At 36.5% G+C, this 23,164-nt stretch overlaps 3 protein-coding genes across 4 annotated transcripts; 2 read left to right on the forward strand and 1 right to left on the reverse strand.

Annotated features, from left to right (window-relative positions):
• Positions 1 to 7,639: 7,639 nt before the first annotated feature.
• LOC137248788 (N-acetylglucosamine-6-sulfatase-like) lies at positions 7,640 to 9,989 on the forward strand. The gene is made up of 4 exons (XM_067779690.1): positions 7,640 to 8,328; positions 8,388 to 8,904; positions 8,978 to 9,609; positions 9,664 to 9,989. The coding sequence occupies exons 1-4, from the start codon at positions 8,044 to 8,046 to the stop codon at positions 9,814 to 9,816; spliced, it is 1,587 nt and encodes a 528-aa protein (XP_067635791.1). The 5' UTR covers positions 7,640 to 8,043; the 3' UTR covers positions 9,817 to 9,989.
• Positions 9,990 to 10,115: 126 nt separating this feature from the next.
• HP1b (Heterochromatin Protein 1b) lies at positions 10,116 to 11,846 on the reverse strand. 2 transcript variants are annotated; one of them, XM_067779692.1, is made up of 4 exons: positions 11,687 to 11,846; positions 11,295 to 11,474; positions 11,119 to 11,239; positions 10,116 to 11,042 (listed from the first exon to the last, which is right to left on the reverse strand). In XM_067779692.1, exons 2-4 carry the CDS (start codon positions 11,355 to 11,357, stop codon positions 10,714 to 10,716), a joined length of 513 nt encoding a protein of 170 aa, XP_067635793.1. In that variant the 5' UTR covers positions 11,358 to 11,474; positions 11,687 to 11,846; the 3' UTR covers positions 10,116 to 10,713. The 2 variants fall into 2 exon arrangements, with proteins under 2 accessions (XP_067635793.1, XP_067635794.1); XM_067779693.1 differs by having other exon boundaries at positions 10,116 to 11,039; positions 11,687 to 11,830.
• A 4,359-nt stretch (positions 11,847 to 16,205) lies between these two features.
• Positions 16,206 to 19,959, forward strand: eIF3c (eukaryotic translation initiation factor 3 subunit c). Its single transcript, XM_067779694.1, has 4 exons — positions 16,206 to 16,327; positions 16,640 to 16,779; positions 16,844 to 18,789; positions 18,850 to 19,959. Exons 2-4 carry the CDS (start codon positions 16,687 to 16,689, stop codon positions 19,568 to 19,570), a joined length of 2,760 nt encoding a protein of 919 aa, XP_067635795.1. The 5' UTR covers positions 16,206 to 16,327; positions 16,640 to 16,686; the 3' UTR covers positions 19,571 to 19,959.
• The last annotated feature ends 3,205 nt before the right edge of the window (positions 19,960 to 23,164 follow it).

The following is a 23,164-nucleotide window of genomic DNA, read 5'->3' on the forward strand; positions in this document are numbered from 1 at the left end:
GGTCAGGCCATCATCTTAATGGTGATGTGTTACCGGAGCGTATCGGATCTGTTTCCGACAAAGGACCATCACATCGATAACACTCCCCAAAGCCTTCGGGGAGTAACCTAATCGCCACAACAACAACAACAACACAGCTCGATTTTCAAACTTCACCTGAGATAGTGTCCTCAAACATGTATCGAGATGGGTTTTCTTTTTTTTGCCAACCAACTTTCGGAGTCCGAAATTGGAGCTCATTTAGGAGTCCCATATGAATGATATTCCCTGCTTGTGATGGGCGTCCGATATGAGCCTATTCCAGTACAAGATGTGACCTGAATATGACACATATCGGCATCATAAATAGCACATTTTCGCCATATAGTGTACTCCAAATGGACTCTACCTTTCGGAGCCATTTATGAGCCTTCAAAATAGTCTAAACAGATAGTTTGGATAAAATACCTGAAATAAAAGGGGCAAGTATCCATATGCAGGCATACCGAGGATACAATATTGCTTTCAAAACCAACCAAAAAATGTCGAGTACTTACACTTGTGAGATCCAATGAATGGAGACGGTCAGAAAGCCCATGTCAATGTTCAACAGGAAAGCACGAAACGTAGAAGGTGCCCCAACCGGGTTAGAATATACCTGCGGTAGGTATGCCTGTCGTAAGAGGCGACTAAAACACCAGATTCAAAAGGCTGTGTGGCGCAACCCTTCAGGTTGCCAGAGCAATATATAGCTTCTCCACACCCAATTGTCAGCCTCACCTATCCGCAGTGAATCCTGTTTCACTAACAGACGAGGCTCTAGCGACCCCAATGGCTGGCACCTTCATGGTTACCGGAGCGTACCGGATCTGTATCCGACAAAGGACCATCACATCGATAACACTCCCCAAAGCCTTCGGGGAGTAACGTTATCGCTACAACAACAACAAACGTAGAAGTTTTGTTCAAATCAAAACTTTTCCATAATCAAGTATGAATATTAGTTCAAAGTTGGATACACATTCTTGGCAAACGACTTATAACGGAGTCATAAAATACTCCGTTATGATCATATTTCTGAGCCTAGTTTTTCCTACATATTTTACGATCGTTTCGGACTCAGAAGTTATGAGCGCTCCGAAATTGTTTAGAGTTCTGAATTTTTGTGCCCAATACCCAAATAAAAAGTATGCCAAAAAAATGTGGGTGATCCGGTTTGGTTGCCAGAAGTTTGGGGTTTGTTAACATTTCGTCGACTCGATAGTAAAAGCTTCTAACTCTATTCTATAAAATTTATAGTATAACATGAAAAAATCAACGATGTCACTTCCAAATAATGAATTAACGAGCCAGGCGCGAATAAAGCAATTAATTCTCATGTGTAACTGCGTTGCTGTTTTTATTTTTACAAAATAACTTATTCGCCAAGTTTTACATTTGCATACGTGAAAACACTGAACCCCTTCATTCTATGAAACAATGAATGAAATGAAATGAAATGAACTCGGTAAACGAAAATACTTCGCTACTCCATATTTACCCTATTGTCCGCCGCATTACAAGTGGTGGTTTTCGGGCCATATCCATATCGGTAAAGACAGGATATGTAGGCTGGGTGATTTAGGTTGACATTAATTTCGGTGATGTTTTATAAGACAGTGAACCAAAAGACGCCTATTGAACCTCGGGTTTTAGAATTAAAAATTTTACTTCAGACAAAAGTTATAGAAAAATATAGATCGGCACGCCAGTAGTGGGATCTTTCAAGGTTATAATCCATACTTTTGCAAACATTTTTGCAGAAATAAAATTTTTAATTTCCACTTTCGGATTTTTAATACGAGGTCATACCTTTATCTTTTTTATCTTATCAGCTGGCTGGTATTTTTTTAAATGATTTGACACTTGTAACTTGCTGTTGTTAAGAGGCTGCCTCCATTCTCGCGGCAATTCTCAGCGTGTGTGGACGTGTTCTTTCAATTGGTGATCTTTCTGATTTGTACAATTTCATATAACAGAAGTGCCATTTGTCGAAACTTCTTTGGTGGTTTTAAATAAATTTTGCGATTTCATAATAAAATTAACAACAACTGCTTTTTTTTACCAAATCTTTCAACGGTCTGAGTGAGTATTTTGCTGATTTTTAGTGTTCGATATTTCTTTTTTTGCATATAAGTAGTGTGTGTTACTCTTGAGACTGCCTGCAGCGGCCAAAAAAACTAAGGCCGCTATGGCGTCCTCGACTCCTGGGTCGACGACGCCAACGGCTAGTGAGGCATCATTTGAAATTCTCTCTAACGTCACCCTTGCCAAAGGCATGAGGATGAAACGTGAAAATGAGACAAAAATAATGAATGCGTTAAAAAATGCGAATTTTAATTTAAACACGGGAGCTTCAAAAAAAAATAAAAAGTGACGATTTTAAGGTTTCTAATATTAATGTTGATGCATACGGTGCAGGCATGGACATGGACGCATCAGGTGCTTGTTCAACTATACTTTTACATGAAAATTCCAGCTCGCCAAACAAAATGGCTGAAAACAACGCCAATATGGCTGAACATAACAATGCCAATATGGCTGATTACAATGATACAAATACCAATAGACATGACAACGCTTCAAATTCGCATACACTCACAAGTACCAATACAAACACAGACCCTAATATTTCCAAGGCTTCAGGTACAGCCGAAAACACCATTTTGTATCCAGCTAATTTTAAAGGCATTTTTTTCGTTTTAGTTGATTCTTCCTCATGTGATCAACTAAAAAATGAAAGAATCAAGAATGGTTTGGCATTGCACAAACTAATTAAAAATTTCAAAGTTAACGACATTGAGCTAATTCAGTTAGTAGGTAGGACTCTTTTTAAGATAACTTTTAAAAATTTGGCTTCTGCAAACAATTTTGTCTTAAACGAAAAAGTTAAGGAAAAGGGACTAAAATGCTTTATCCCACGTACTGCTCTTGAGTCCTTTGGAGTTATTAGGGGTATCCCATTAGAATTTTCTGAAAATTACATTAAAGAAAATGCTATCTCTGCTATTCCCATAAATTCAGTAATGCGCTTCTCAAAAAAAAATTACGACAATGGCAACTTCGAACCCACTACGTCCATAAAAATTGGTTTCCTTGGAAAAGATATTCCAAAATCACTTACGTTTGAATACACTTTCTTAAAGGTGGATTTCTTTATCCCGCCCTTAAGGCAATGCAAAAATTGTGGAAGACTTGGACATACACAATTTTCGTGTAAATCAAGAAAAAGCTGTCTAAAATGTGGTAGACAAGACTGTAATGACTCCCAATGTAATCAATGCTGTCTTCTTTGTGGTGATGCTGATCATTCGGCAGATGCCAAAAACAAATGCCGTATCTGGGAAAAAGAAAAAGAAATTAACTTTGTTAAGGCAGTCCGCAAACTCTCCAGGAGAGAAGTCCTGGACACGTATTTCAATAACGATAATCGTTTTAGTATTTTGCAGTGTGATGATGATGATTTCCCTGCTCTCCCTAGTGAGACTGATAATAGCAGAGATAGAATTAAAGAAGTGAACAGCAAAATCCGTAAGGTAAGATATAACAATGTTGCCAAAAGAGCAATTAGGGATGATGCTCGTTCTGTCCCTAATAACACACCATCATACGTTAGAAAAAGTCATCAGTCCACTTCTGTGCTGGATTCCCCAGCATATCTTAAAAACAAAGTTTCAGAATTAGAAAAAATTGTATCTGAACTTTTCAAAGTTTTTTCCAACAACATTTCCAATTCACAAATAGGGTCGATTCAAGACCGTATTAGCGCAATCAAACAACAATATCAGATGACGTTGATCGAAGATGACGTCAGGCTTATTAACGAGAACAGCCCTCAACCCCCCTTAGCATCAGTATGAAGATGCTCCAATTCAATTGTCAATCTTTAAAATCCAACAGTAACTATATAGAGTTTTATCTAAACAATTATAATTTTGATATAGCTTGTTTCAGTGAAGTTTTTACTTCACGTGAACAACAACATAGAAACATCATAAATTTCAACATTGTAGAAAAAAACCGTGATGATGGCTACGGCGGTGTAGCCATTGCGTTAAAAAAAAATATCAAATTTCAAAAAGTCTCCTTTTTTTCCAACTATGATGTATTAATCATACGTACAACAAATATCCGTCCTAATCTAACTGTTTGCGCAACATATTTCCCACCCAACTTACCCGTTGGTAGCTTCAATGATGAAATAGAGCGTATTCTTTCTTTTCTAGAAAACTGCAACAATGTCTTGTTGTTGGGTGATTTTAACGCCAGAGCAAGGGCATGGGGAGATCGGCTTAATTCAAGCAGAGGGAATAATCTTGTGAGAATAATCCAAAATCACAATCTCAAGCCTCTCAATGACGGCTCCATCACATATAAAAGAGAGCTGAATTCAAATGAAGGATCTGTTTTGGATCTATCGTTTACAAACTCTTCCTTATCATTTAAATGGAAAGTTGACCCTTGCAGGTTGGGTGGCAGTCATCATTTTCCGATTATCATAGAGTCGGTAAATGTTGAAATCCCTTTAACTAGTAAATTTCTTTCTCAAAAAAAACTCCTAAATAATCTCCAAAATTTAGAATTTGAATCAGATATAAATGAGATACACCTAAGAATAGATGATGAAATTAACTCAGCTACTCATGCTATCAGTCATAATAGGCAGCCAAAATCATGGTGGAATGATGACTTATCCAAAAACTTTAGATTTCTTAGAATTGCTTACCACAAATGTAGGATCACCCCATCACCTGAAAACTTTGAAGAACTTATTAACATCAAGAAAAACTGGAAAAAGAAAATTAAAAATGCCAAAAGGAAAAACTTTGAAGATAGAATTGCATTGTTAAATGAAGAACCCTCCAGTAAACAAGCATGGAAATTTGTAAAAGCGTTAAGAGGTGACTTCAAACATAATGGACGTGGTATGTGGTCCAATGACAACGACAAAAAATTTCTTGAATTGATTAAAAACGTAGTAGCAAGCAACGAGGCACAATGGAGCCTTAATAGACAAATTAACAATAACAATGATCTTGAGATCACATTTGAAGAACTACATGATACTATTAAAAAGAAGAGCAACAATTCTGCTGGTGGTGTTGACAAAATCACATATAAAATGCTTAAAGCTCTTCCTGGTCTCTCCCTGAATACCATACGGTCAGCTTTAAATAATTGCTTTTTAAACAATCAAATTCCTGAGAGGTGGCGTAATATTAAAATAGTACCAATCCCAAAAAAGGACAAAAGTTTAGAAGATTTCAGAAATTTTAGACCAATTGCTCTGATCCCTGTTCTCTTAAAATGCATAAATTTAGTTATTAAAGAACGCATCACCAACTGCGAATCTGTAAATTTGGCTTTGCCTAACAACTCTTTTGCCTACAGGAAAAATATGTCTGCTCCCATCTGTATCAATTATATCCTCCATCATGCAACTGTTCTCAAAAATCAAGGATTCAAGGTTATCTTATGTTCCACAGACATAAGCAATGCATATAATTGTGTGAGCGTACGCAAACTGATCGACATGTTGGATTCATTGGGTATTGAAGAAACCTACAAAGAGTGGATTGCAAATTTCCTGAGTCTTAGAAAGTTATGTTTGGGTAAGGAGAAAATAGAAGTCACCAATGGTCTGCCTCAAGGTAGTTGTCTTTCCCCACTTCTCTTTAATATATACACGTCTGGACTACACAGCATTGAAGATAACAAAACAAAAATGTTTCAATATGCTGATGATTTTCTTATTATGTCTTATGATAAATGTTTATTAAATGCAACGTTAAATTTACAACAAAAAATTGATGATTTTTCTAACAAATGTCAGGATATCAACCTTTCTTTTAATGCAGATAAAACTAAAATTCTGTATCTTGCTAGATCAAATAATTTAAACATTCAAATTCTTAATCAAGGTAACCTAATACAAGAAGTCAGGGCTCTTCGTTTTCTAGGCAGAACAATTAACTCGTCTCTGACGGTCATTGAGCATTACAATAATGTAATCAAAGCATCTCACAAAAATGTCAATCTATTTAAATGTCTCACCACCATCAAGGCTGGATTACACCCCCAAGTTGCCCTCAAATTCTATAGATCAATTATAAGATCTAAAATTGAGTACTGTAGAACTTCAACATACAACTGTCCAAAAACAACAAATTCAAAAATACAAGTTTATCAGAATAACTTTTTAAGACGATGTCTTGGCTTGACTCCGTCTACACCTATTCCACTAATTTATGCGTTAGCTAATGAGCTACCCCCAGAAAGTAGAGCTAAGTGGTTAACTGCCAAAGAAGTTACAAAAGTTCTATGTCATGATGAATCATTCAAAGACTTACTATACAAATATTCTAATATTAATACTAGTTATGGAAAAATATTCTCTGAGTTCAAAGAGGTGTATGACAGACTGTGTGAAGTGAAAAGCTATGTTCACTCGCCCAATTTGCGCATCATCAAGGACTCACTATATGACAAAAAAAATAACATACCTACAGAAGCCATTAAAGCTATATACACACATATGCTTAATAAATATATACACGACAGCCATAAAATCTTCTTTACAGATGCGTCTGTAAATGACAACGGTACTGGGTGCGGCATTTACAATTTCTCTAACAAAAATGACTACATGTTTAAAATCAATTTCAAAACTTCAACATTTGCCGAACTTCATGCCATTAAACACGCCCTAGAGATAGCTGCTAACCTTAACTACAACAAAATTACAATCTTCACGGATAGCATGTCTTCGTGCTGTCTTCTTGAACAAAAAAGTACCATAAACTCATGTGTTGTGGACATACACAACATCATTAGCAACGGAAATTTTGAGGAAGTGGTTATCATCTGGACTCCAGGTCATTCTGGAATCACAGGTAATGAGCACGTGGACCATTTAGCGAAAGAAGCTACATTGTGTGAAAATGTTGTTGACGTCAAGTTGACTATTGATGAAGCGTTAAGACACATTAAAAATCAAATTTTTGGAGATTGGTTCTTAGAGTTCAAGAACTTCTCCAACAATAAACCTAACACTTTAGACTACATTTATACTCATACTCATGTCAAGCCATGGTTCAAAAAATGCACTCTATCTGCTCGACAAATTAAAATACTTAACAGAATCATTGTAGGTTACACCTATGATGCTGCCTATCTACATAAAATTAAAATTCGCAATAATAATACATGCATTTGTGGCCAAACAGACAATTTTTTTCACAAAGTTTTTGAATGCCACATGCACAACAACGCTAGAGAGGATTTTGAAATTTTTAATAATGATCATAATTTTAAGGAAATATTTCACAACATGGATATCAGCAAAATAACACAACTATCAGATTTTTTAAGTAAAATTGAAGCTAATTTTTAAGCTTTTAAATTGTATTTTGATTTGGTGCGGTTTTATACCGTCCACCGCGCTAAATATTCGTTTAAGTAAAAAAGAACACACGCAAAAGCACATGTCAATATTGGTTTGATCACTGGCATGTCAAGCAAGTTGACAACACATCCGAATTGGCTTATCATACGATACATACTGAAAGAACATCAAGCACTACAAGAAGTGCTAGGAGATTTATCACGAAAAAGGAGGGATAACCTGGCTGTGTTGGAGCACTGCTCCTTGCCATCTATTTTAAACACAAAAAAAAAAAAAAAGAGGCTGCCGCAACTTCGAATAAATTTTAAAATTTTCAAATGCAAATATAGACAGTTTTACCAGAAATCAAATTAATTTCTATATTTTCACCGAAGCACCGAAGCCTTTAATTGATAACACTATCTTGTTAAATTACTTGAAATAAATCATATTTGAGGTGATAAAATGTTGATATGGCAATCATATTGCTTATGCTTCTCTCGGGCTCGCTCCGATGCTATTATTTCAATGCCAGTCCTGTGTTGTTTTCAATATAAAAAATGTAAAAAATATATATTTACCGATAACGAGCGTGTATTATCTGTTTAAATTGGTTTCAATTTAGAACACCGACAAATTTTATGAAAAAGAAAATTGCAACTAAAGATTTTTCAAGAAAGTTTTCACACGAAACTATGAATCGCACACATCCAAAATTGACCTCAAAGATGACATTGACCTTGGCCACTATCGCTTACATACTGCTGTTGTCCTTGACGACGCCTACCAAAGCCGGCAAAGTAACTACGAAACCGAATATTCTGCTAATACTGAGCGATGACCAAGACCTTACATTGGAGGGCATGACCCCGATGCGGCAAGTGTTACAACTCGTGGGAAATGCCGGTGCAACATTTGGACGCGCCGTAGGTTTTTGCATTTTTGTTAAGTTATAGCCAGTAACTTATTACACTTTATTTTTTAGTATACAAGTTCTCCGCTCTGTTGTCCGTCGCGTGCAACACTGCTCTCCGGCATGTATGCACACAATCACGGTACAACCAACAACTCTGTAAGTGGTGGCTGCAATGGCCACCGTTGGCGTACAAAAATTGAATCACAAGCATTGCCTGTGCTGCTGCGTGATGATGGTGGTTATGAGACTTTCTTTGCTGGCAAATACCTAAACGAGTTTTACGGTGAGCGTGTACCGCATGGCTGGACGCACTTCTATGGCTTACATGGCAATTCGCGCTACTACAATTACACGTTACGCGAAAATTCGAAAAATGTAAGCTATACAGATACATATTTAACAGACTTACTGCGTGATAAGGCTTTGGGTTTCTTAAAGGCGCGTAATCGTCAAAAACCTTTCTTCGCAATGATTGCTCCACCAGCGTCACATGCGCCCTTCACGCCAGCGGAGCGGCATCGTGGTGCTTTTGCTAACATTAAGGCGCTGCGTACGCCTAACTTTAACCGTATACCATTACCTCAGGGTAGGGCTACAACTGAATTACATTACATATTGTAGTTAAAAACTGTAATACAATTTTTTTTTAATTATTACAGAAAAGCATTGGCTTGTAGCAGCGACACGTGCTTTGCCAACGGAAACTGTGAAGTTGCTTGACACCTTTTATCAGCAACGTTGGGAAACACTTTTAGCCGTAGACGAAATGGTCGCCTTCCTAGTTGAAACACTAACGGACCAACAAGAATTGGATAACACTTATATTATTTATACATCCGACAATGGTTATCATATGGGCCAAAATGCTCAAGCGTGGGACAAGCGTCAGCCTTATGAGACTGATATACGTATACCATTGCTATTACGAGGACCTGGCGTACCCAAAGGCGCTTTCATAGCGCAACCAACATTGCTCTTGGATTTGATGCCGACAATATTAGAGTGGTCAGGTTTGAATGCGCATACAGAAATGGATGGCTTATCGATTCAATCAGCACTGAGAAGAGCGGCAGTTGATGAATACCGACGTAGTCTGCTGGTTGAATATTGGGGTGAAGGTAATAGCAATACTTACAATGCTGCATGTCCATGGTCACGCGCTGATAGTTTGTCACAATGTACGCCAGAGGCAGATTGTCATTGTCAAGATGCATGGAATAACACGTACTCATGTGTGAGGCACTTTAGAAGCGCTACCGATCGTTTGTATTGTGAATTTGCCGATTGGAGTGTAAGTTTAAAGGTGACTTCTGATTAACATCTTGTTGAAATTGTTGTCTTTTAGAATTTTGTTGAAGCATACGACGTTAACGAAGATCCATATCAAATCAAAAATATCGGCTATGATTTGCTTCCAATTGAACACGCCTTTTACGGTTTGGCTTTGGCTAATTTGACACGTTGTGCAGGCAATAAATGTAATGATATTAACATATGATTTGACTTCGAAAGCCTAACTGCTTGAAGGGATGGCGGATATAGTTTTAGTTAATACAGCTCGAATAATTTTTATTTATATTTAATCATGGATGCTGTCTAATTCTAACCAGAGAAACTGATACACTCAAATAAATTAAAAAAAGCTGTTTTGAAGATGCGTAACTTGAATAATGAATTCTCTACTCTTATTCAGTTTTTCTTTGGGATTGTGAACATCAATTCAAATTCCAACTCCTGCATGAAATGCTATTGCACAATTGCCCAGTGCAAGTAGGAAATAAGTCAGACGATATTGAGTTATTCGGCATTAAAACTATTAAATTTTTATTAATTTTGTAATATGTAAGTATCTTTTATTACTTTTTATGTGACTAACTTCATTTAGGTATTATTTCCTTACCAATTGAATGTAATTTGAAAATTTTAAATTAATGCTTCATCAAAGTAATTAATAATAATAATCTTATTGGTTTCTTAAACCAGAATTCTGTTGGTATTCATTAAAAAAAAAGAAAAACTGAAAAAAACTACACCAACCCAATTTAAACTTCAGTTTTCGCCATAGCTCAATAAAAAAAATTACATTACTACATCGCTCCTCAATTAGCTGATCAATTTAGTGATTACACAAAAAATGTATTTTCAATTGAACCGCATACTGCACGTTTTTATATATTAAATTAAATAAAAACGATACTTTTTTATATGCATGTATGTTTGTTAAAACTAGATCTTGTATTGGTATTTGCCGCATATGCGTCATGATTTTTCATATTGCAATTGATTCAGTTGGTTGTGCTGAAATATCCATTGCAAGGTGTGATAAGTTTTTGATTTTGCAATTCATATTATGTTGTTGTCTGTTTGCACTTAAACTTTCTAAAACTAAGATTTCTTACTCGGCCGGTTCTTTGCTTGTTGAATTTTTATCTTCTTCTGCATTAGCCGAATGCCATGTTAGACGCTCCTCATAAAATTGTATGACTACTTGTGGACATTTAACATTAGCTTGTTTAGCCGGCACCAAGTCTGCCTCATCACTACCCTTCCACTTCATTAGGAACATTAGTTCACCTGATGAATCGGTAGCTCCTAATATTTTAGAGGGTTCCAGTCCTCGATCAAAACCCATTGTGCGGCGGTTTTCTCGTTCTTCTTCAACAGCTTTTCGTTTAACTTTAGTGTCATTTACTGGCGTAGTAGTCGGGCGTTTCTTACCCTCTACTTTGATGTACATAATCAAAAAAAGAAAAAAGGCATTCAATTTCAAGTTTGAGATAAAACAAATGTGAACCTTCACCTTTTTTCGTTTTCAATGACTCCTCAAATGCTGCAATAAGATCAGGGCAATCTAGATTCTCCTCAGGTTCCCATGAATTTTCGCTGCGTGGGTAGCCCTTCCATTTTAGGAAGTATTCAGTCTAAAATAAATAAAAAATTATTTTTTGCTATTATAATATGTACGTCAAAACTTACTCGACCATTACAAATGCGCTTATCCTCAATACGTTCCACAGAATATTCGCCCGGTTCGGACATATTAGGTTTCTCAATGGTAGTAATTTTGGTGCTGCCGCCGCTGCGCTACTTTGCTTGTTGTGGGTGTACGTGCACAGATATTATTCACTTAATGAAAAGATCTTATTCACGCGATATCTAATCGTAAAATTTATAAATTTTTAATTAATTTTATCCAGCTTACAAAAATATATAAGTGTTGGTAAATGCAATCCAGTTTTGGTCGCTACATGCTGGTTCGGTATCCACAACCGCATTATACACAATTTTCAAATTAGCAACAAATACTGTTTTATTGAGTTTAAATAAGAAACGGCAATTGGTTTTCATTCAAAATACATTATTTTTACCTTTGCTGTTGGAATTTTGGCTAAATAACCAATTTTCTCACTAAATTTTCAATCAATTCGGTATTCGAGTTGGTGCGTCTTTTTCACTTTTCTTGCTTTTCTTTCCCTGAATTACCGTTCTTCGATGAAGTTGGCTGTGGTTAACTAAAGAAAAAATTTGTGGCGTTTAACTTAATTGTTACGTTCCGATGAAGCGTGATCCAGATACCGATCATAAGAGCCTCCTGCGATTTACAACCAGATTGACTGAATTTTGTGTATATTAGCGTATTAGCAAAGAGGATAGATATATATATAGTATATCCATATATCTATACTCGGTAATAGTCCAGTTTACGGTACCCACCGAAATTTGGACCAAAATTTTCGAGTGAGGTATCAAAAGACGCGTATTCACGTCTAGATCAAGAATCCGAAAGCGGAAGTTAACTTGTTTACCCGTTCAAAAGATATTAACGAAAAACCGAAAAAAGACCCGCGGTCCCTCCGAAACCGGGGGTGGGATCCATAGTATTTTCGCGCAGAACACCTTTCTGCGTTGGCGGCCTTCGGCCGCGCTTATAAAAAATAACCCTGGGCTACGCCATGCCAAGTCCGGGTGTGTGGTATATGCACCATTTTTTTTGTGGGTACAAACACAACAACAACCACATGGAAATCGCCAACTTCAACTGCAAATATCTCCGGACAGAGGTAAATTTTTTCTTTTCCGCCTTCGGATTATTGTTCTCGAGATTAATACGCGTCTTTTGACACCTCACTTGATATGGTAGCGTATTAGCAGTCGACCCCTCAACTAGACTATTACCCAGCATTTTGTTATAAGCCTCACAGGATCATCCTATGACACTGCCCGAGGAATGAAGAAAAGATAAATGTAGGATAAGCCAAGTGGCCGCCCAAAGGAGTCGTTAGCAGACGCATAGTTGGAGAATAATATTTTATTCCCCAATTAGAAAAAAATTTGCCATGTTGATAAGAATCTACGAATATCAACATCTCAACACAATTTACTAAAGTACATATGTACATACATGCATTAAAATCATTTCTTCGTAAGCCGTCACAGCATTGCTTCTCGCCCCTGCTACCGCAGCACCCTTGCCAACAACGATCACATCATCGAATTGAATTTACAAATTTTTGTCAACTCGAGCTGAAAATATTTCGCAACGTTGCCAAATTTCATAGCATTGTCTTCTGCTACCACATCCCTTTGTCTAAAAGCTTTGACATCATCAACTTTAAAATATTTTTTAAGCTCGAGCCGACATGCCATGTTGCCAAATTTCCAAAGAAACATACCAATTTTGCTTATTTTCTTCTATTTTTGCCGAAGTTTGTATCAACAATCTCTTCTTCTTCCATTTTTATGATGAATTTATGAATGAAATTGGTGTACTTGATATGAAATCAATCGTAAAAACGATTTTGTCCATCGATTCGCGCTACGAATAAATCCATAAATTAGACTATTTGGAAAAATAGTTAAATATGTGATATTTTTACTTCGAGCAAAACAAAAACAAAACAGATGCTGTCAGTATTAAAGCTCATAACAGTTACCTATACATTGGATTTTACAATTTTTTTACTCGAATAACTTTTGAAGGAGTGATCTAATGAAAAAAATGTAGTAATTTTTTTTTTTTTCAGAGCATGCAATTTTATATGTAAAAATCATGGATCAACTATAGGGTTGGCTAATTTCTACAGACACAAAATACCTTTCTATGCCAGTGAAATGAAAAAAATAAAATCAGGTAATGAGATGAGCCAACCGTATAATTGAGCCATGTTTCATGTTTTCTATGTATAAATTGTAATAACTTTTGATTGGATGGCAACAATTTAACAAAGGATTTACATCTTATGATTTCTATCAAATTAAGAAAAATACCAATTTAGTTCGTATATATGTTAATAACATTGTGGATGCGCATATGTAAAACCTTTTATTGCATCCAATCAATCCCAGCAAAATTTTCAGTGGAATTGGATATTTTTTGAAACGCTCTAATATACCAACACAAAAGTTCAATGGCTGCGATCGGTAGGCAATATTCCGAATGTCATCACGGTGGCAGCAGGTCAACATACAAAAATAAAATCTCCATATACTTTGTTTCTGTATTTCGACAGACTAATGTCAAAGTCGTACTCCGCCGACAGTTGAAGCATCAAATCAAAAGAAAAAGGCACTGATCAGCCGATTTCCAGCCATCACCTGTATGGTTCCGCCGAGCAAATAATGGATGACTTTTGTATATATTTATTTACATAAATATTCTTCAACATGTTGCTTTTTGCACATTAGATAAACAAATAAAAAATCACGATTTTGTTATGGAATATTTATTTAACTAATTTTCATATGCTTATACATATATTTGTGCACATTTAAATTACAATACAAGCAAATCTACAAATCATATGCACTTGCTATTTCATATTTTGAAACACCAGCCATATTTAATTTTTCATTTGCCATCTTGCTTACAATTTGGCAATTTGTTTTCTGTTTTCATTTTCCTACACATGTGCTTAAAATTTTAGTGTTTTCGTCTTAATAATTATGAAATTAATTTCGATACAATTCAGTTTCTATTATCACAATATTTGCTGAACATCGCGCTTTGTACGTTTTTTTTCTATAAATAGTTAGGATTGGGCAATATCGATGTTTCTCAATTTTTTATCCGATGTATCGACGATGTATCATCTAGCATAGTGATGGCTCGATATTTCGCTATTGGTGATTGCATCGCCGCTATTGACAAATCGCTAATAGCTATAGCTATTGCAATCCAAATATATCAGTGATTGGCTATTTTCCTTCATTCGATTCTTTTGAATGACAATCACCTCTGGCAGAATATCGCCAATAGCGATTATAGCGATTATAGCGATTATAGCGATTGGCGATTTTCCTTCAGCATGGAATTCTAATACTAATAGCAGCGATGCAATCATCGATAGTGAGATATCGTTCATCATTGCTCATCTGTGTGCTTTACTTTCCGAAACAGCGAACGGAACAAAGCAAACTTGTGCAACAACTAGAACGACGACATAGTGAATTCGGCTAGAAAAGCAGCCACGTGGTTTGGGTAATTTTTACAAACAAGCGAAAGATCGAACTCAAAAATAATCAACGCAAAGATCAAAGAGACCGCAAGGCACAACTCATTCAAGAGCAATTATCGAAGTGCAGAGGTATATAGAAGAAACTGTAATTGCAAAGCTGATCCTTTTTTATGGTGGCAGAAAAAACAATTACAAGTATCCCAATCTATCTCCTATAGCTCGCGAAAAGTTGGGGCGTTTAGGAACATCGGTTCCCTGTGAAAGACTTTTTTCTCAAGCCGGCCTTATTTTAAGCGAGAGAAGAATGCGCTTAGATTATGAAAAGGCTAAAATGCTTATCTTTTTAAACGCCAATCATAAAATATAAAATTCGTTATATTTTGATTTTATATTTAAGTATTTATAATAAAATAATTAATATTTCTCAAAATATTAAACAAGCAATATAAGTTAATTTTAAAACTTTAATTTCATGAAATGTATAAAAGAAATATATATCACTCGTCTTATTGTAAACAGATTAACTCAAAATTTAAGGTTTTTGGGAGAATGCAATTCAAGATTTGTCATATGGTTTATATATGGTTGAATTCTCCGGCTAATTTCTAGGGCACTGCAGTGGGTGGCTAATTTTCTGCTAAAGAATATTTTTGTAATAGTTTGAAGAATTTGCTATATTTTTCCTCTGTATTTTTCATTAAAAATTGATTTACTTTACTGTACAAATTTATGCAGCCAAATACAACTTTCAGAATAAATTCATACGGAGTATTTCTAAATACATCGGTGTAGTATAATATAGTAAATAAATCATGTTTTTATGGTGTTATATATACAGATTTATTTCGGGTTGATTCATCTTACATTTAAAAATCAAAGCATTTTCAATTAACAAAATTTATAAAACAAAGATGCATATACATTTATTTCAGCTAGTTTCATCTCATTGAGTGTAATACGAGTCTGAACATATTGTCGTCAGCCAGTTAATAATATATATCATAACATCTCAGAAAATTAGAATTTCACATTACATTAGTTTACAATTAAAGGTACATACTTTTTTCTTTTTATTCCAATTTTGGTTCATATATTCTAATAAAATTTAATTTAGTATAAATTAATGTATAACATTCAATCTACTCTGGTAAAAAGACTTAAACATTCATTTCTTATATACAAGTATACAAATAATTGCAGATTCGCTTATTAAAGATAAATTAAAGCGATCGCCATAGCTGTAAAAAATAGCCATAGCTGTAAAAAATAGCCATACCTATATTCACTGATAGCTCAAAATCGCTCTTCTGTATGGAATCGCTTGTTGAAATAAAGCGATCGCTATAGCTATAAAAAATAGCCGATATTCAAAAATAGCCATATCTATTTTCACTGATAGCTCAAAATCGCCATATCGTCCATCACTAATCTAGCAAAACATCGACGTTAATGGGGAAAACATGTATCGTTTGCATCCCTAAACGTCAATAAATGTCTTTTTCACGTCACCAGCTACATCATCACTGTAAAAATTTTATTTGCTGTTGCTAAATAGTAAGTTTTTTGTATTTATTTACCAATAGAGTTAAATAATTTGTATTATTTCCAAAGAATCGATTCTGGTAATTAATTTGCAATCAAAAAATATTTGCTTAAATGCAGTTATTCAAGTCTAATTTACTTCAGAAATTGTGTATCGAAGTTCGTGTGTCTAAAGACAGCGCCATGTTGGCCCAGTACAAATGCAACAATAAAAACTAACCTCAAAATCAATGAAGTGCATTCCTTTACAATATCATTTAAATGATCAATATTATTATATCTACAATCAATTTTCTCACAAATACTCTTATGGTTTTTTCACAGATATTCTAGTAAGGCAACGTCTATCAGAAGAATATTAAAATTTGAATATGTCGCGTTTCTTTGCCACCGGGTCCGACTCTGAAACAGAGTCCAGTGATGAGGAGGTTCCAGTGCAAGCGTTTAGCAAGGCGCCAAATTTTGTAAGTGATTTGCAAGTTTAAAAGTTATGTATATACTTTATTTGAATAAAATGTATACGTTAAGCAATTCAGCGATGATGAAGAGGAAGTGAAACGGGTGGTGCGTTCAACCAAGGAGAAGCGTTATGAAAACTTGACTGCTATTATCAAAAGTATAAAGAATCACAAGAAAATTAAGGATATGTCAAGCATTTTATCAAGTTTTGAAGACTTGACACGTGCTTACACGAAGGCATTACCAGTTATTACCAAGGAGGAAAAGGGCGTGACTCCACGCTTTTACATTCGTTGCCTTGCTGAGTTGGAAGACTTCATCAACGAAGTATGGGAAGATCGCGAAGGACGTAAAAATTTGTCGAAAAATAATACCAAGTCTTTGGGTACTTTGCGTCAGAAAGTACGCAAGTATATCAAAGATTTTGAAGAAGATTTAACCCGGTTTCGCGAGGCACCCGATCAAGAAAGTGATGTTGAAGAGGAGGAAGCTTATGATTCTGATCAAGACAAAAACGATATGGGATTAGCAGATGTTTCGCGCTATTTTAAACCTACTGAAACTAAAGCGGCTAAAGCGGTTGCGCCGTCTAAATCTGCCGCTCAGGATGATGATTCGGATGATTCCATTGATTGGGGTTCTGATACAGAATCAGAGTCTGAAACATCTGATGATGAAAATCAATACCAGACTATGCGCGAGCGTTTCTTGAAACGTACTCCCGTAGAAAAAGAGGATAAGGATGATCGTGAAGATCGTAAAAAGGAGAAACGCGCCAAAGAAGCTAAGCAACGTCGCAAGCGAATAGAAGAGGATGCCGATGAAGAAGGCGAATGGGAAACAGTGTGCGGGACTGTCGAAAAGCCGAAAATGTTCGACAAAGATGCTGAAATCGACGTGCCTCTAACTTTGCAGAAACTATCAGAAATAATGGCAGCACGTGGTAAGAAGCGTACTGATCGCCGCATGCAAATCGAGTTGCTATTTGAGTTACGTGATATTGCTGAGCAACATCAACTTGGTAATGCTGTTGCTGTGAAAATACATTTCAGCATAATTTCAGCAATTTTTGATTACAATCAAAAAATATCTGAGCCTATGAAGTTGGAACATTGGAGTAAATTACTTGATGTTATGCAAAGTATGATGAAAATTTTGTTAGCCAATGACGACATACGCATGAGCGAAGAAATTTCTGAAGAAAATGAGGAGTTCACTACGGCACCATATTCAATACGTGGTTGCTCGCTGGCTGCAGTTGAACGTTTAGATGATGAATTCACCAAGCTGTTGAAAGAGTGTGATCCACACACTAATGATTATGTATCACGCTTAAAGGACGAAGTAACTGTAACACGCATTATTGAATCTGTACTTGTGTATTTTGAACGTGTGGGCAACAACAATGAACGCTGTCGCGTGTATTTACGCAAAATTGAGCATTTGTACTACAAGTTCGATCCGGATGTGTTGAAGAAAAAGCGAGGCGAATTACCCGCAAATACTGTGACATCTGTAGAAACAATGGACCGTCTATGCAAATTTATTTATGCTAAGGATGATACAGATCGTATACGTACACGTGCTATACTAGCGCATATCTATCATCACGCCATGCACGATAACTGGTTCCAGGCACGCGATTTGATACTAATGTCGCACTTGCAAGACACCATTGATGCTGCTGATCCATCCACACGTATTCTTTATAATCGCATGATGGCTAATTTAGGATTGTGCGCTTTCCGGCAGGAAAACGTTAAAGATGCTCACCACTGTCTTGTCGATTTGATGGTTACGGGCAAGCCGAAGGAATTGTTGGCACAAGGTTTGTTACCACAGCGACAACACGAGCGTTCCGCTGAGCAGGAGAAAATTGAAAAGCAACGTCAAATGCCTTTCCATATGCACATCAATTTGGAATTGCTGGAGTGTGTATATTTAGTATCGGCTATGCTTTTGGAAATACCTTACATAGCGGCACATGAGTTTGATGCACGTCGTCGTATGATAAGGTGAGAACCTTCCTTACCAATTTTATTTGTAAATTTTATTAATAAATTAAACTTTTCTAGTAAAACGTTTTATCAACAACTACGTTCTTCTGAACGTCAGTCATTGGTGGGACCACCTGAGTCCATGCGTGAGCATGTGGTTGCCGCAGCCAAAGCTATGCGATGTGGTAATTGGCAAGCTTGTGCCACTTTCATAGTTAACAAGAAAATGAATACCAAGGTTTGGGATCTGTTCTATGAAGCCGATCGTGTACGTGATATGTTGGTAAAGTTTATAAAGGAAGAGTCTCTCCGAACTTATCTTTTCACTTATTCCAATGTGTATACATCATTGAGCATCCCTTCGTTGGCGCAAATGTACGAGTTGCCTGTTCAAAAAGTACATTCGCTTATCAGCAAAATGATAATCAATGAAGAACTGATGGCTAGTTTGGACGACCCTACGGAAACTGTGGTTATGCATCGCTCGGAGCCGTCACGTCTACAAGCGTTAGCCATGCAATTCGTCGACAAGGTCACCAATCTAGTTGATGTGAATGAGAAGGTGTTTGATATGAAGCAGGGTAACTTCTTCCAACGCGGTAACATGGGCAATCGCGATCGCGGTTACAATCGTAATCAAAACAACCAGGGAGGAAACTGGGGTGGTCAAAGACGGGACAACCGTAATCAACGTAATCGCAATCAACGTAATCAGCATCAACATCAACGTAATCAACAACAGCATCAGCAGCATAACGAGCAGCCAATTCAACAACAGCAAACTATCGAGGAAGAGTAAACTATATTGGCATAACAGTGCGTTCAGCAAAATATTAAATTTGTATTATAAACTTAAACGATGCGAACAAATGTGAAAGACGAAGAAATTAGCAACAAAGAACTTAACAACATTAATTGTAGTTGGCGCACTCTCGCGTCATTGCGTGGGTGGAAACTTGCGTTTTCTGGGGCGGGAGTGCGCCACATTTAGAAATATTGAGTGCAGATGTATGCGGGAATTTTTCTTAGTATATTTGTTTTTGTTATTTATTTAATATTTTAAACAAAGCTAAATATGCATTTAAGGAAATTAAATTGCTCATTTCTTTATAGTAACACGTTTCAAATTTGCGTTTAAGTTGAACTGCCTGACATTTAAAACTGCAAAATAAAAAAATTATAACGGTATCATCGACTTGCTAAATGACAACTATGAGAAATCAAATATTTTATTAGATGGAAATCATTTTAGGACAAAGGATTTCAAGGACTTGAAATTTCAGCGTGTGAAAGCTAGGGGCCTTTGAGACTTGTTCTACTCTTTCATTGCAAATATTTAGTTATTAAAATGGATCGGTTTCGCTGGTTAAATAAAGGTAAACATTCCAGGTAGAAAATAATAGCAATAAAATAATGCGTGTAAACTAAGGCATCGCATCCCGAAGATCTTTTGCATACCCGGGATTTCGGGATTTGAAAATGAATATCCCGGGATCACGGTATTTTTTGGGATCATGCCGAGATCGTTTACTTTGAGTTTTGGGTCAAAAAGAATTACCGCATACAAATATGAGTAGTGTACGAAAAAGCCTTTATTAGAAAAATGTCTGCTTCCTTTGAAATCGGATCATTAAACTTGAAACACAGTTTAGTGATTCGAACGTTAGTAGAAGGTGCAAATAAGCGGAATTGCACTAAATCCGTTACAATATTAAAATTTGCATATGAGATCCCGAAGAAATCGCTAGGATTCGGGAGGCCCGGGATTGGGATTCTCGGGACTCGATGCTTTAGTGTAAATACAAGAAAATCTTATACGCTGAAATACATACCTATTTTTTGCATTGCTTTTGTTTTTAGAGATTTATGCAGTTAGTCTAACCATTTCGAATGGAAAAGGATAATTTCCCCTACATTCTTCGAAAATTTGCAGGGACCCGCGGGAAACTTTATTACGAATCGATGCAGTTATGGGAAAAGAAACATCTCCGAGAAGAAAAAGAACACCTAATGCCTCACGAAAGTCGAAATGAATCAAATCCACTCAAGGTTTGTCAATATAAAACAAATAGCAAAAAGGTTTAAATTAAAATTTTACGGGAAAAGACGCGTAGCTAAAGGAGCCAGATACGAAATGATGATAATGTGCTTCTCCCTACTCCAAAGGTACCGGTCTCACATCCTAGGCGGAGGGGCATCAATTTTTTTTGTTTTGCTCATCTACCTAAATGTATTTTCTATCACCCTATCTTATTTAGTTTGAAGACAAGCAGTATTTGGATTTTTGCAATCTGACTACCATTTTTCGTAGCTCCCAACGATACCTAACAGTTTTAAAACTCCACTATTTTAGTAGAAAAATAGTACAGTTGGTATTTTGCTTGTAAGAAAGCAATGCCACAACAACAATTAACACTTCACACTTTCCAATTCAACAATTTCCTTGAGGTGAATACCAGCACCTTTTAATTGTGTTAGTGCTGCTGTGTGTGTGGGTTAGTCTTCCATATGGATGATTAATAATGCTGAATATCAAACTGAGAATTAATGTTTTCTCAAGCAGTTGAGAGAAAAAAAATTGTCAAGTATGTCTAAAATTATTCTCAAGTTGAAGATCGACGTTTGAGAAAAAGTCCAGAAAATATGTTGTTTCAAATGATAAATAATGTTGAATATCAAACTGAGAATCAATGTTTTTCTCAAACATTTGAGATTTTTGTTTTCAGTGTTTGTTGGGATGGGACTGACCATACACTCACATAAAAACATCAAAATCTTTCAAAACAGTTTATCAAAAGGAATCCCAGTGCATTTCTATCATTAAAAGCCTCTCAGCGAAAACTCTTTTTTTTAAACAATGTTGAAGCTGTTACAGAATAAAAACATATTCGAATGCCTAAAACAACGCTATAATACTAAGGTTCGGAACGAAAAATAACTTAAGACCGAGTTCCTATTTATTATTATTATTAATATTATTTTTTAATAAAGCTACACTACCATGGATAGTAGTGGGCATCCCAACAGACATCTGATTGATGAGCCAACAGCGCCCAGGGGCTTAGGGAGTCATCTCCGTAAGCATTATGATGAAATCCGGCACCTGAGACACAGCCGTATGATGCCAAAAACCACAAGCAGGTCCTTAGCGAACTCCACAAATAGGCGTCGGACCTCTGTGTCAGGAATTGCCCGGTGAATTCTGTACTCAAAGAACAATACCCTAACCTTGCCGAAGAGGAACGCACTCTAGCTCATCTTCTATCTGTATACTGTAACAGTTAAACTCTTACCTATCCAGAATCAACCCCGACAAACTCCTCATGGAACTTGGGGATGGGGAGGGAGGGATGGCCTGAAGGTTTAATGTGGCCACATAAATCGTTCCCGAGATGGTCGGGCTAGCACCTTAATGGTGCTGTGTTACCGGATCTGTATCCGGCAAAGGACCATCACATCGATAACACTCCCAAGCCTTCGGGAAGCAACCTTATCGCTACAACAACTACAACAACACACAAAATGTATGCCCTGTTTGCAATGTATCCCCACATGACGCCAACCATCTCTTCAATTGCAATGTGGAACCAACGCCTCTAGCACCTCTCTTATTATGGTCCATCATTGTTGAAATAGCAAGTTTCCTTGGACTCCCGTTAGAGGATATTGATGACAATTTGTGATCGGTCACACCTATTGGATGGGGCGAAGCCCTACTACAATAACAACAATTAACACTTTTAATTCGCTTGAGGTGAATACCAGCACCTTTCAATTGTGTTAGAGCTCGTGTGTGTGGTTAGTCTTCCTTGGAAGTGACCATACTCTCACATAAAGACATCAAAATGCTTTTAAAACAGTTTATAAATACGAATCCGAGTGCATTTCTATCATTAAAAGCCTCTCAGCGATTCCAATACTTAAAACAACGCAATTATACTAAGGTTCGGAACGAAAAATAACTGAAGTCCGAGTTCATAGTGTGACGAATATTAGCATCACTAGGCTGTTAGTAAATAATCACGCAACAATAAAAAACATGAAGCAGCCACTCGTTGTTGTTGTTGTAGCAATGCTCGCCCCACCTAATAGCCGCGACCGATCACAAATTGTCATCAATATCCTCTAACGGGAGTCCAAGGAAGCTTGCCGTTTCAACAGGGGTGGACCATAAGGAAAGGGGTGTTAGAGGCGTTGGTTCCACATTACAATTAAAGAGATGGTTGGTGTCATGTGGGGACACATTGCAAGCAGGGCCTACATTTTGTATCACGGGGTTGATTCTGGATAGGTAAGAGTTTAACCTGTTACAGTATCCAGAACGAAGTTGAGCAAGAGTGACACGCGTTTCCCTGGGGAGTATGCGTTCCTCTTCTGCGAGTTCTGGATATTT

The sequence above is a fragment of the Eurosta solidaginis genome, chromosome 4, assembly GCF_040869045.1.
Source record: "Eurosta solidaginis isolate ZX-2024a chromosome 4, ASM4086904v1, whole genome shotgun sequence".
NCBI lineage: Eukaryota > Metazoa > Arthropoda > Insecta > Diptera > Tephritidae > Eurosta > Eurosta solidaginis.

What these genes read in the sequence shown, in the direction of transcription:
- LOC137248788 (XM_067779690.1), top strand. Translation starts at nt 8,044, where the DNA reads ATGAAAAAGAAAATTGCAACTAAAGATTTTTCAAGAAAGTTTTCACAC. An exon ending in GTGCAACATTTGGACGCGCC is followed by an intron (nt 8,329 to 8,387) that starts GTAGGTTTTTGC and finishes TTTATTTTTTAG; the next exon opens with TATACAAGTTCTCCGCTCTG. An exon ending in CCGTATACCATTACCTCAGG is followed by an intron (nt 8,905 to 8,977) that starts GTAGGGCTACAA and finishes TAATTATTACAG; the next exon opens with AAAAGCATTGGCTTGTAGCA.
- HP1b (XM_067779692.1), bottom strand. Translation starts at nt 11,357, where the DNA reads ATGTCCGAACCGGGCGAATATTCTGTGGAACGTATTGAGGATAAGCGC. An exon ending in AGCGCATTTGTAATGGTCGA is followed by an intron (nt 11,240 to 11,294) that starts GTAAGTTTTGAC and finishes TATTTATTTTAG; the next exon opens with ACTGAATACTTCCTAAAATG. An exon ending in GTCATTGAAAACGAAAAAAG is followed by an intron (nt 11,043 to 11,118) that starts GTGAAGGTTCAC and finishes TGTACATCAAAG; the next exon opens with TAGAGGGTAAGAAACGCCCG.
- eIF3c (XM_067779694.1), top strand. Translation starts at nt 16,687, where the DNA reads ATGTCGCGTTTCTTTGCCACCGGGTCCGACTCTGAAACAGAGTCCAGT. An exon ending in TTAGCAAGGCGCCAAATTTT is followed by an intron (nt 16,780 to 16,843) that starts GTAAGTGATTTG and finishes GTATACGTTAAG; the next exon opens with CAATTCAGCGATGATGAAGA. An exon ending in GCACGTCGTCGTATGATAAG is followed by an intron (nt 18,790 to 18,849) that starts GTGAGAACCTTC and finishes AAACTTTTCTAG; the next exon opens with TAAAACGTTTTATCAACAAC.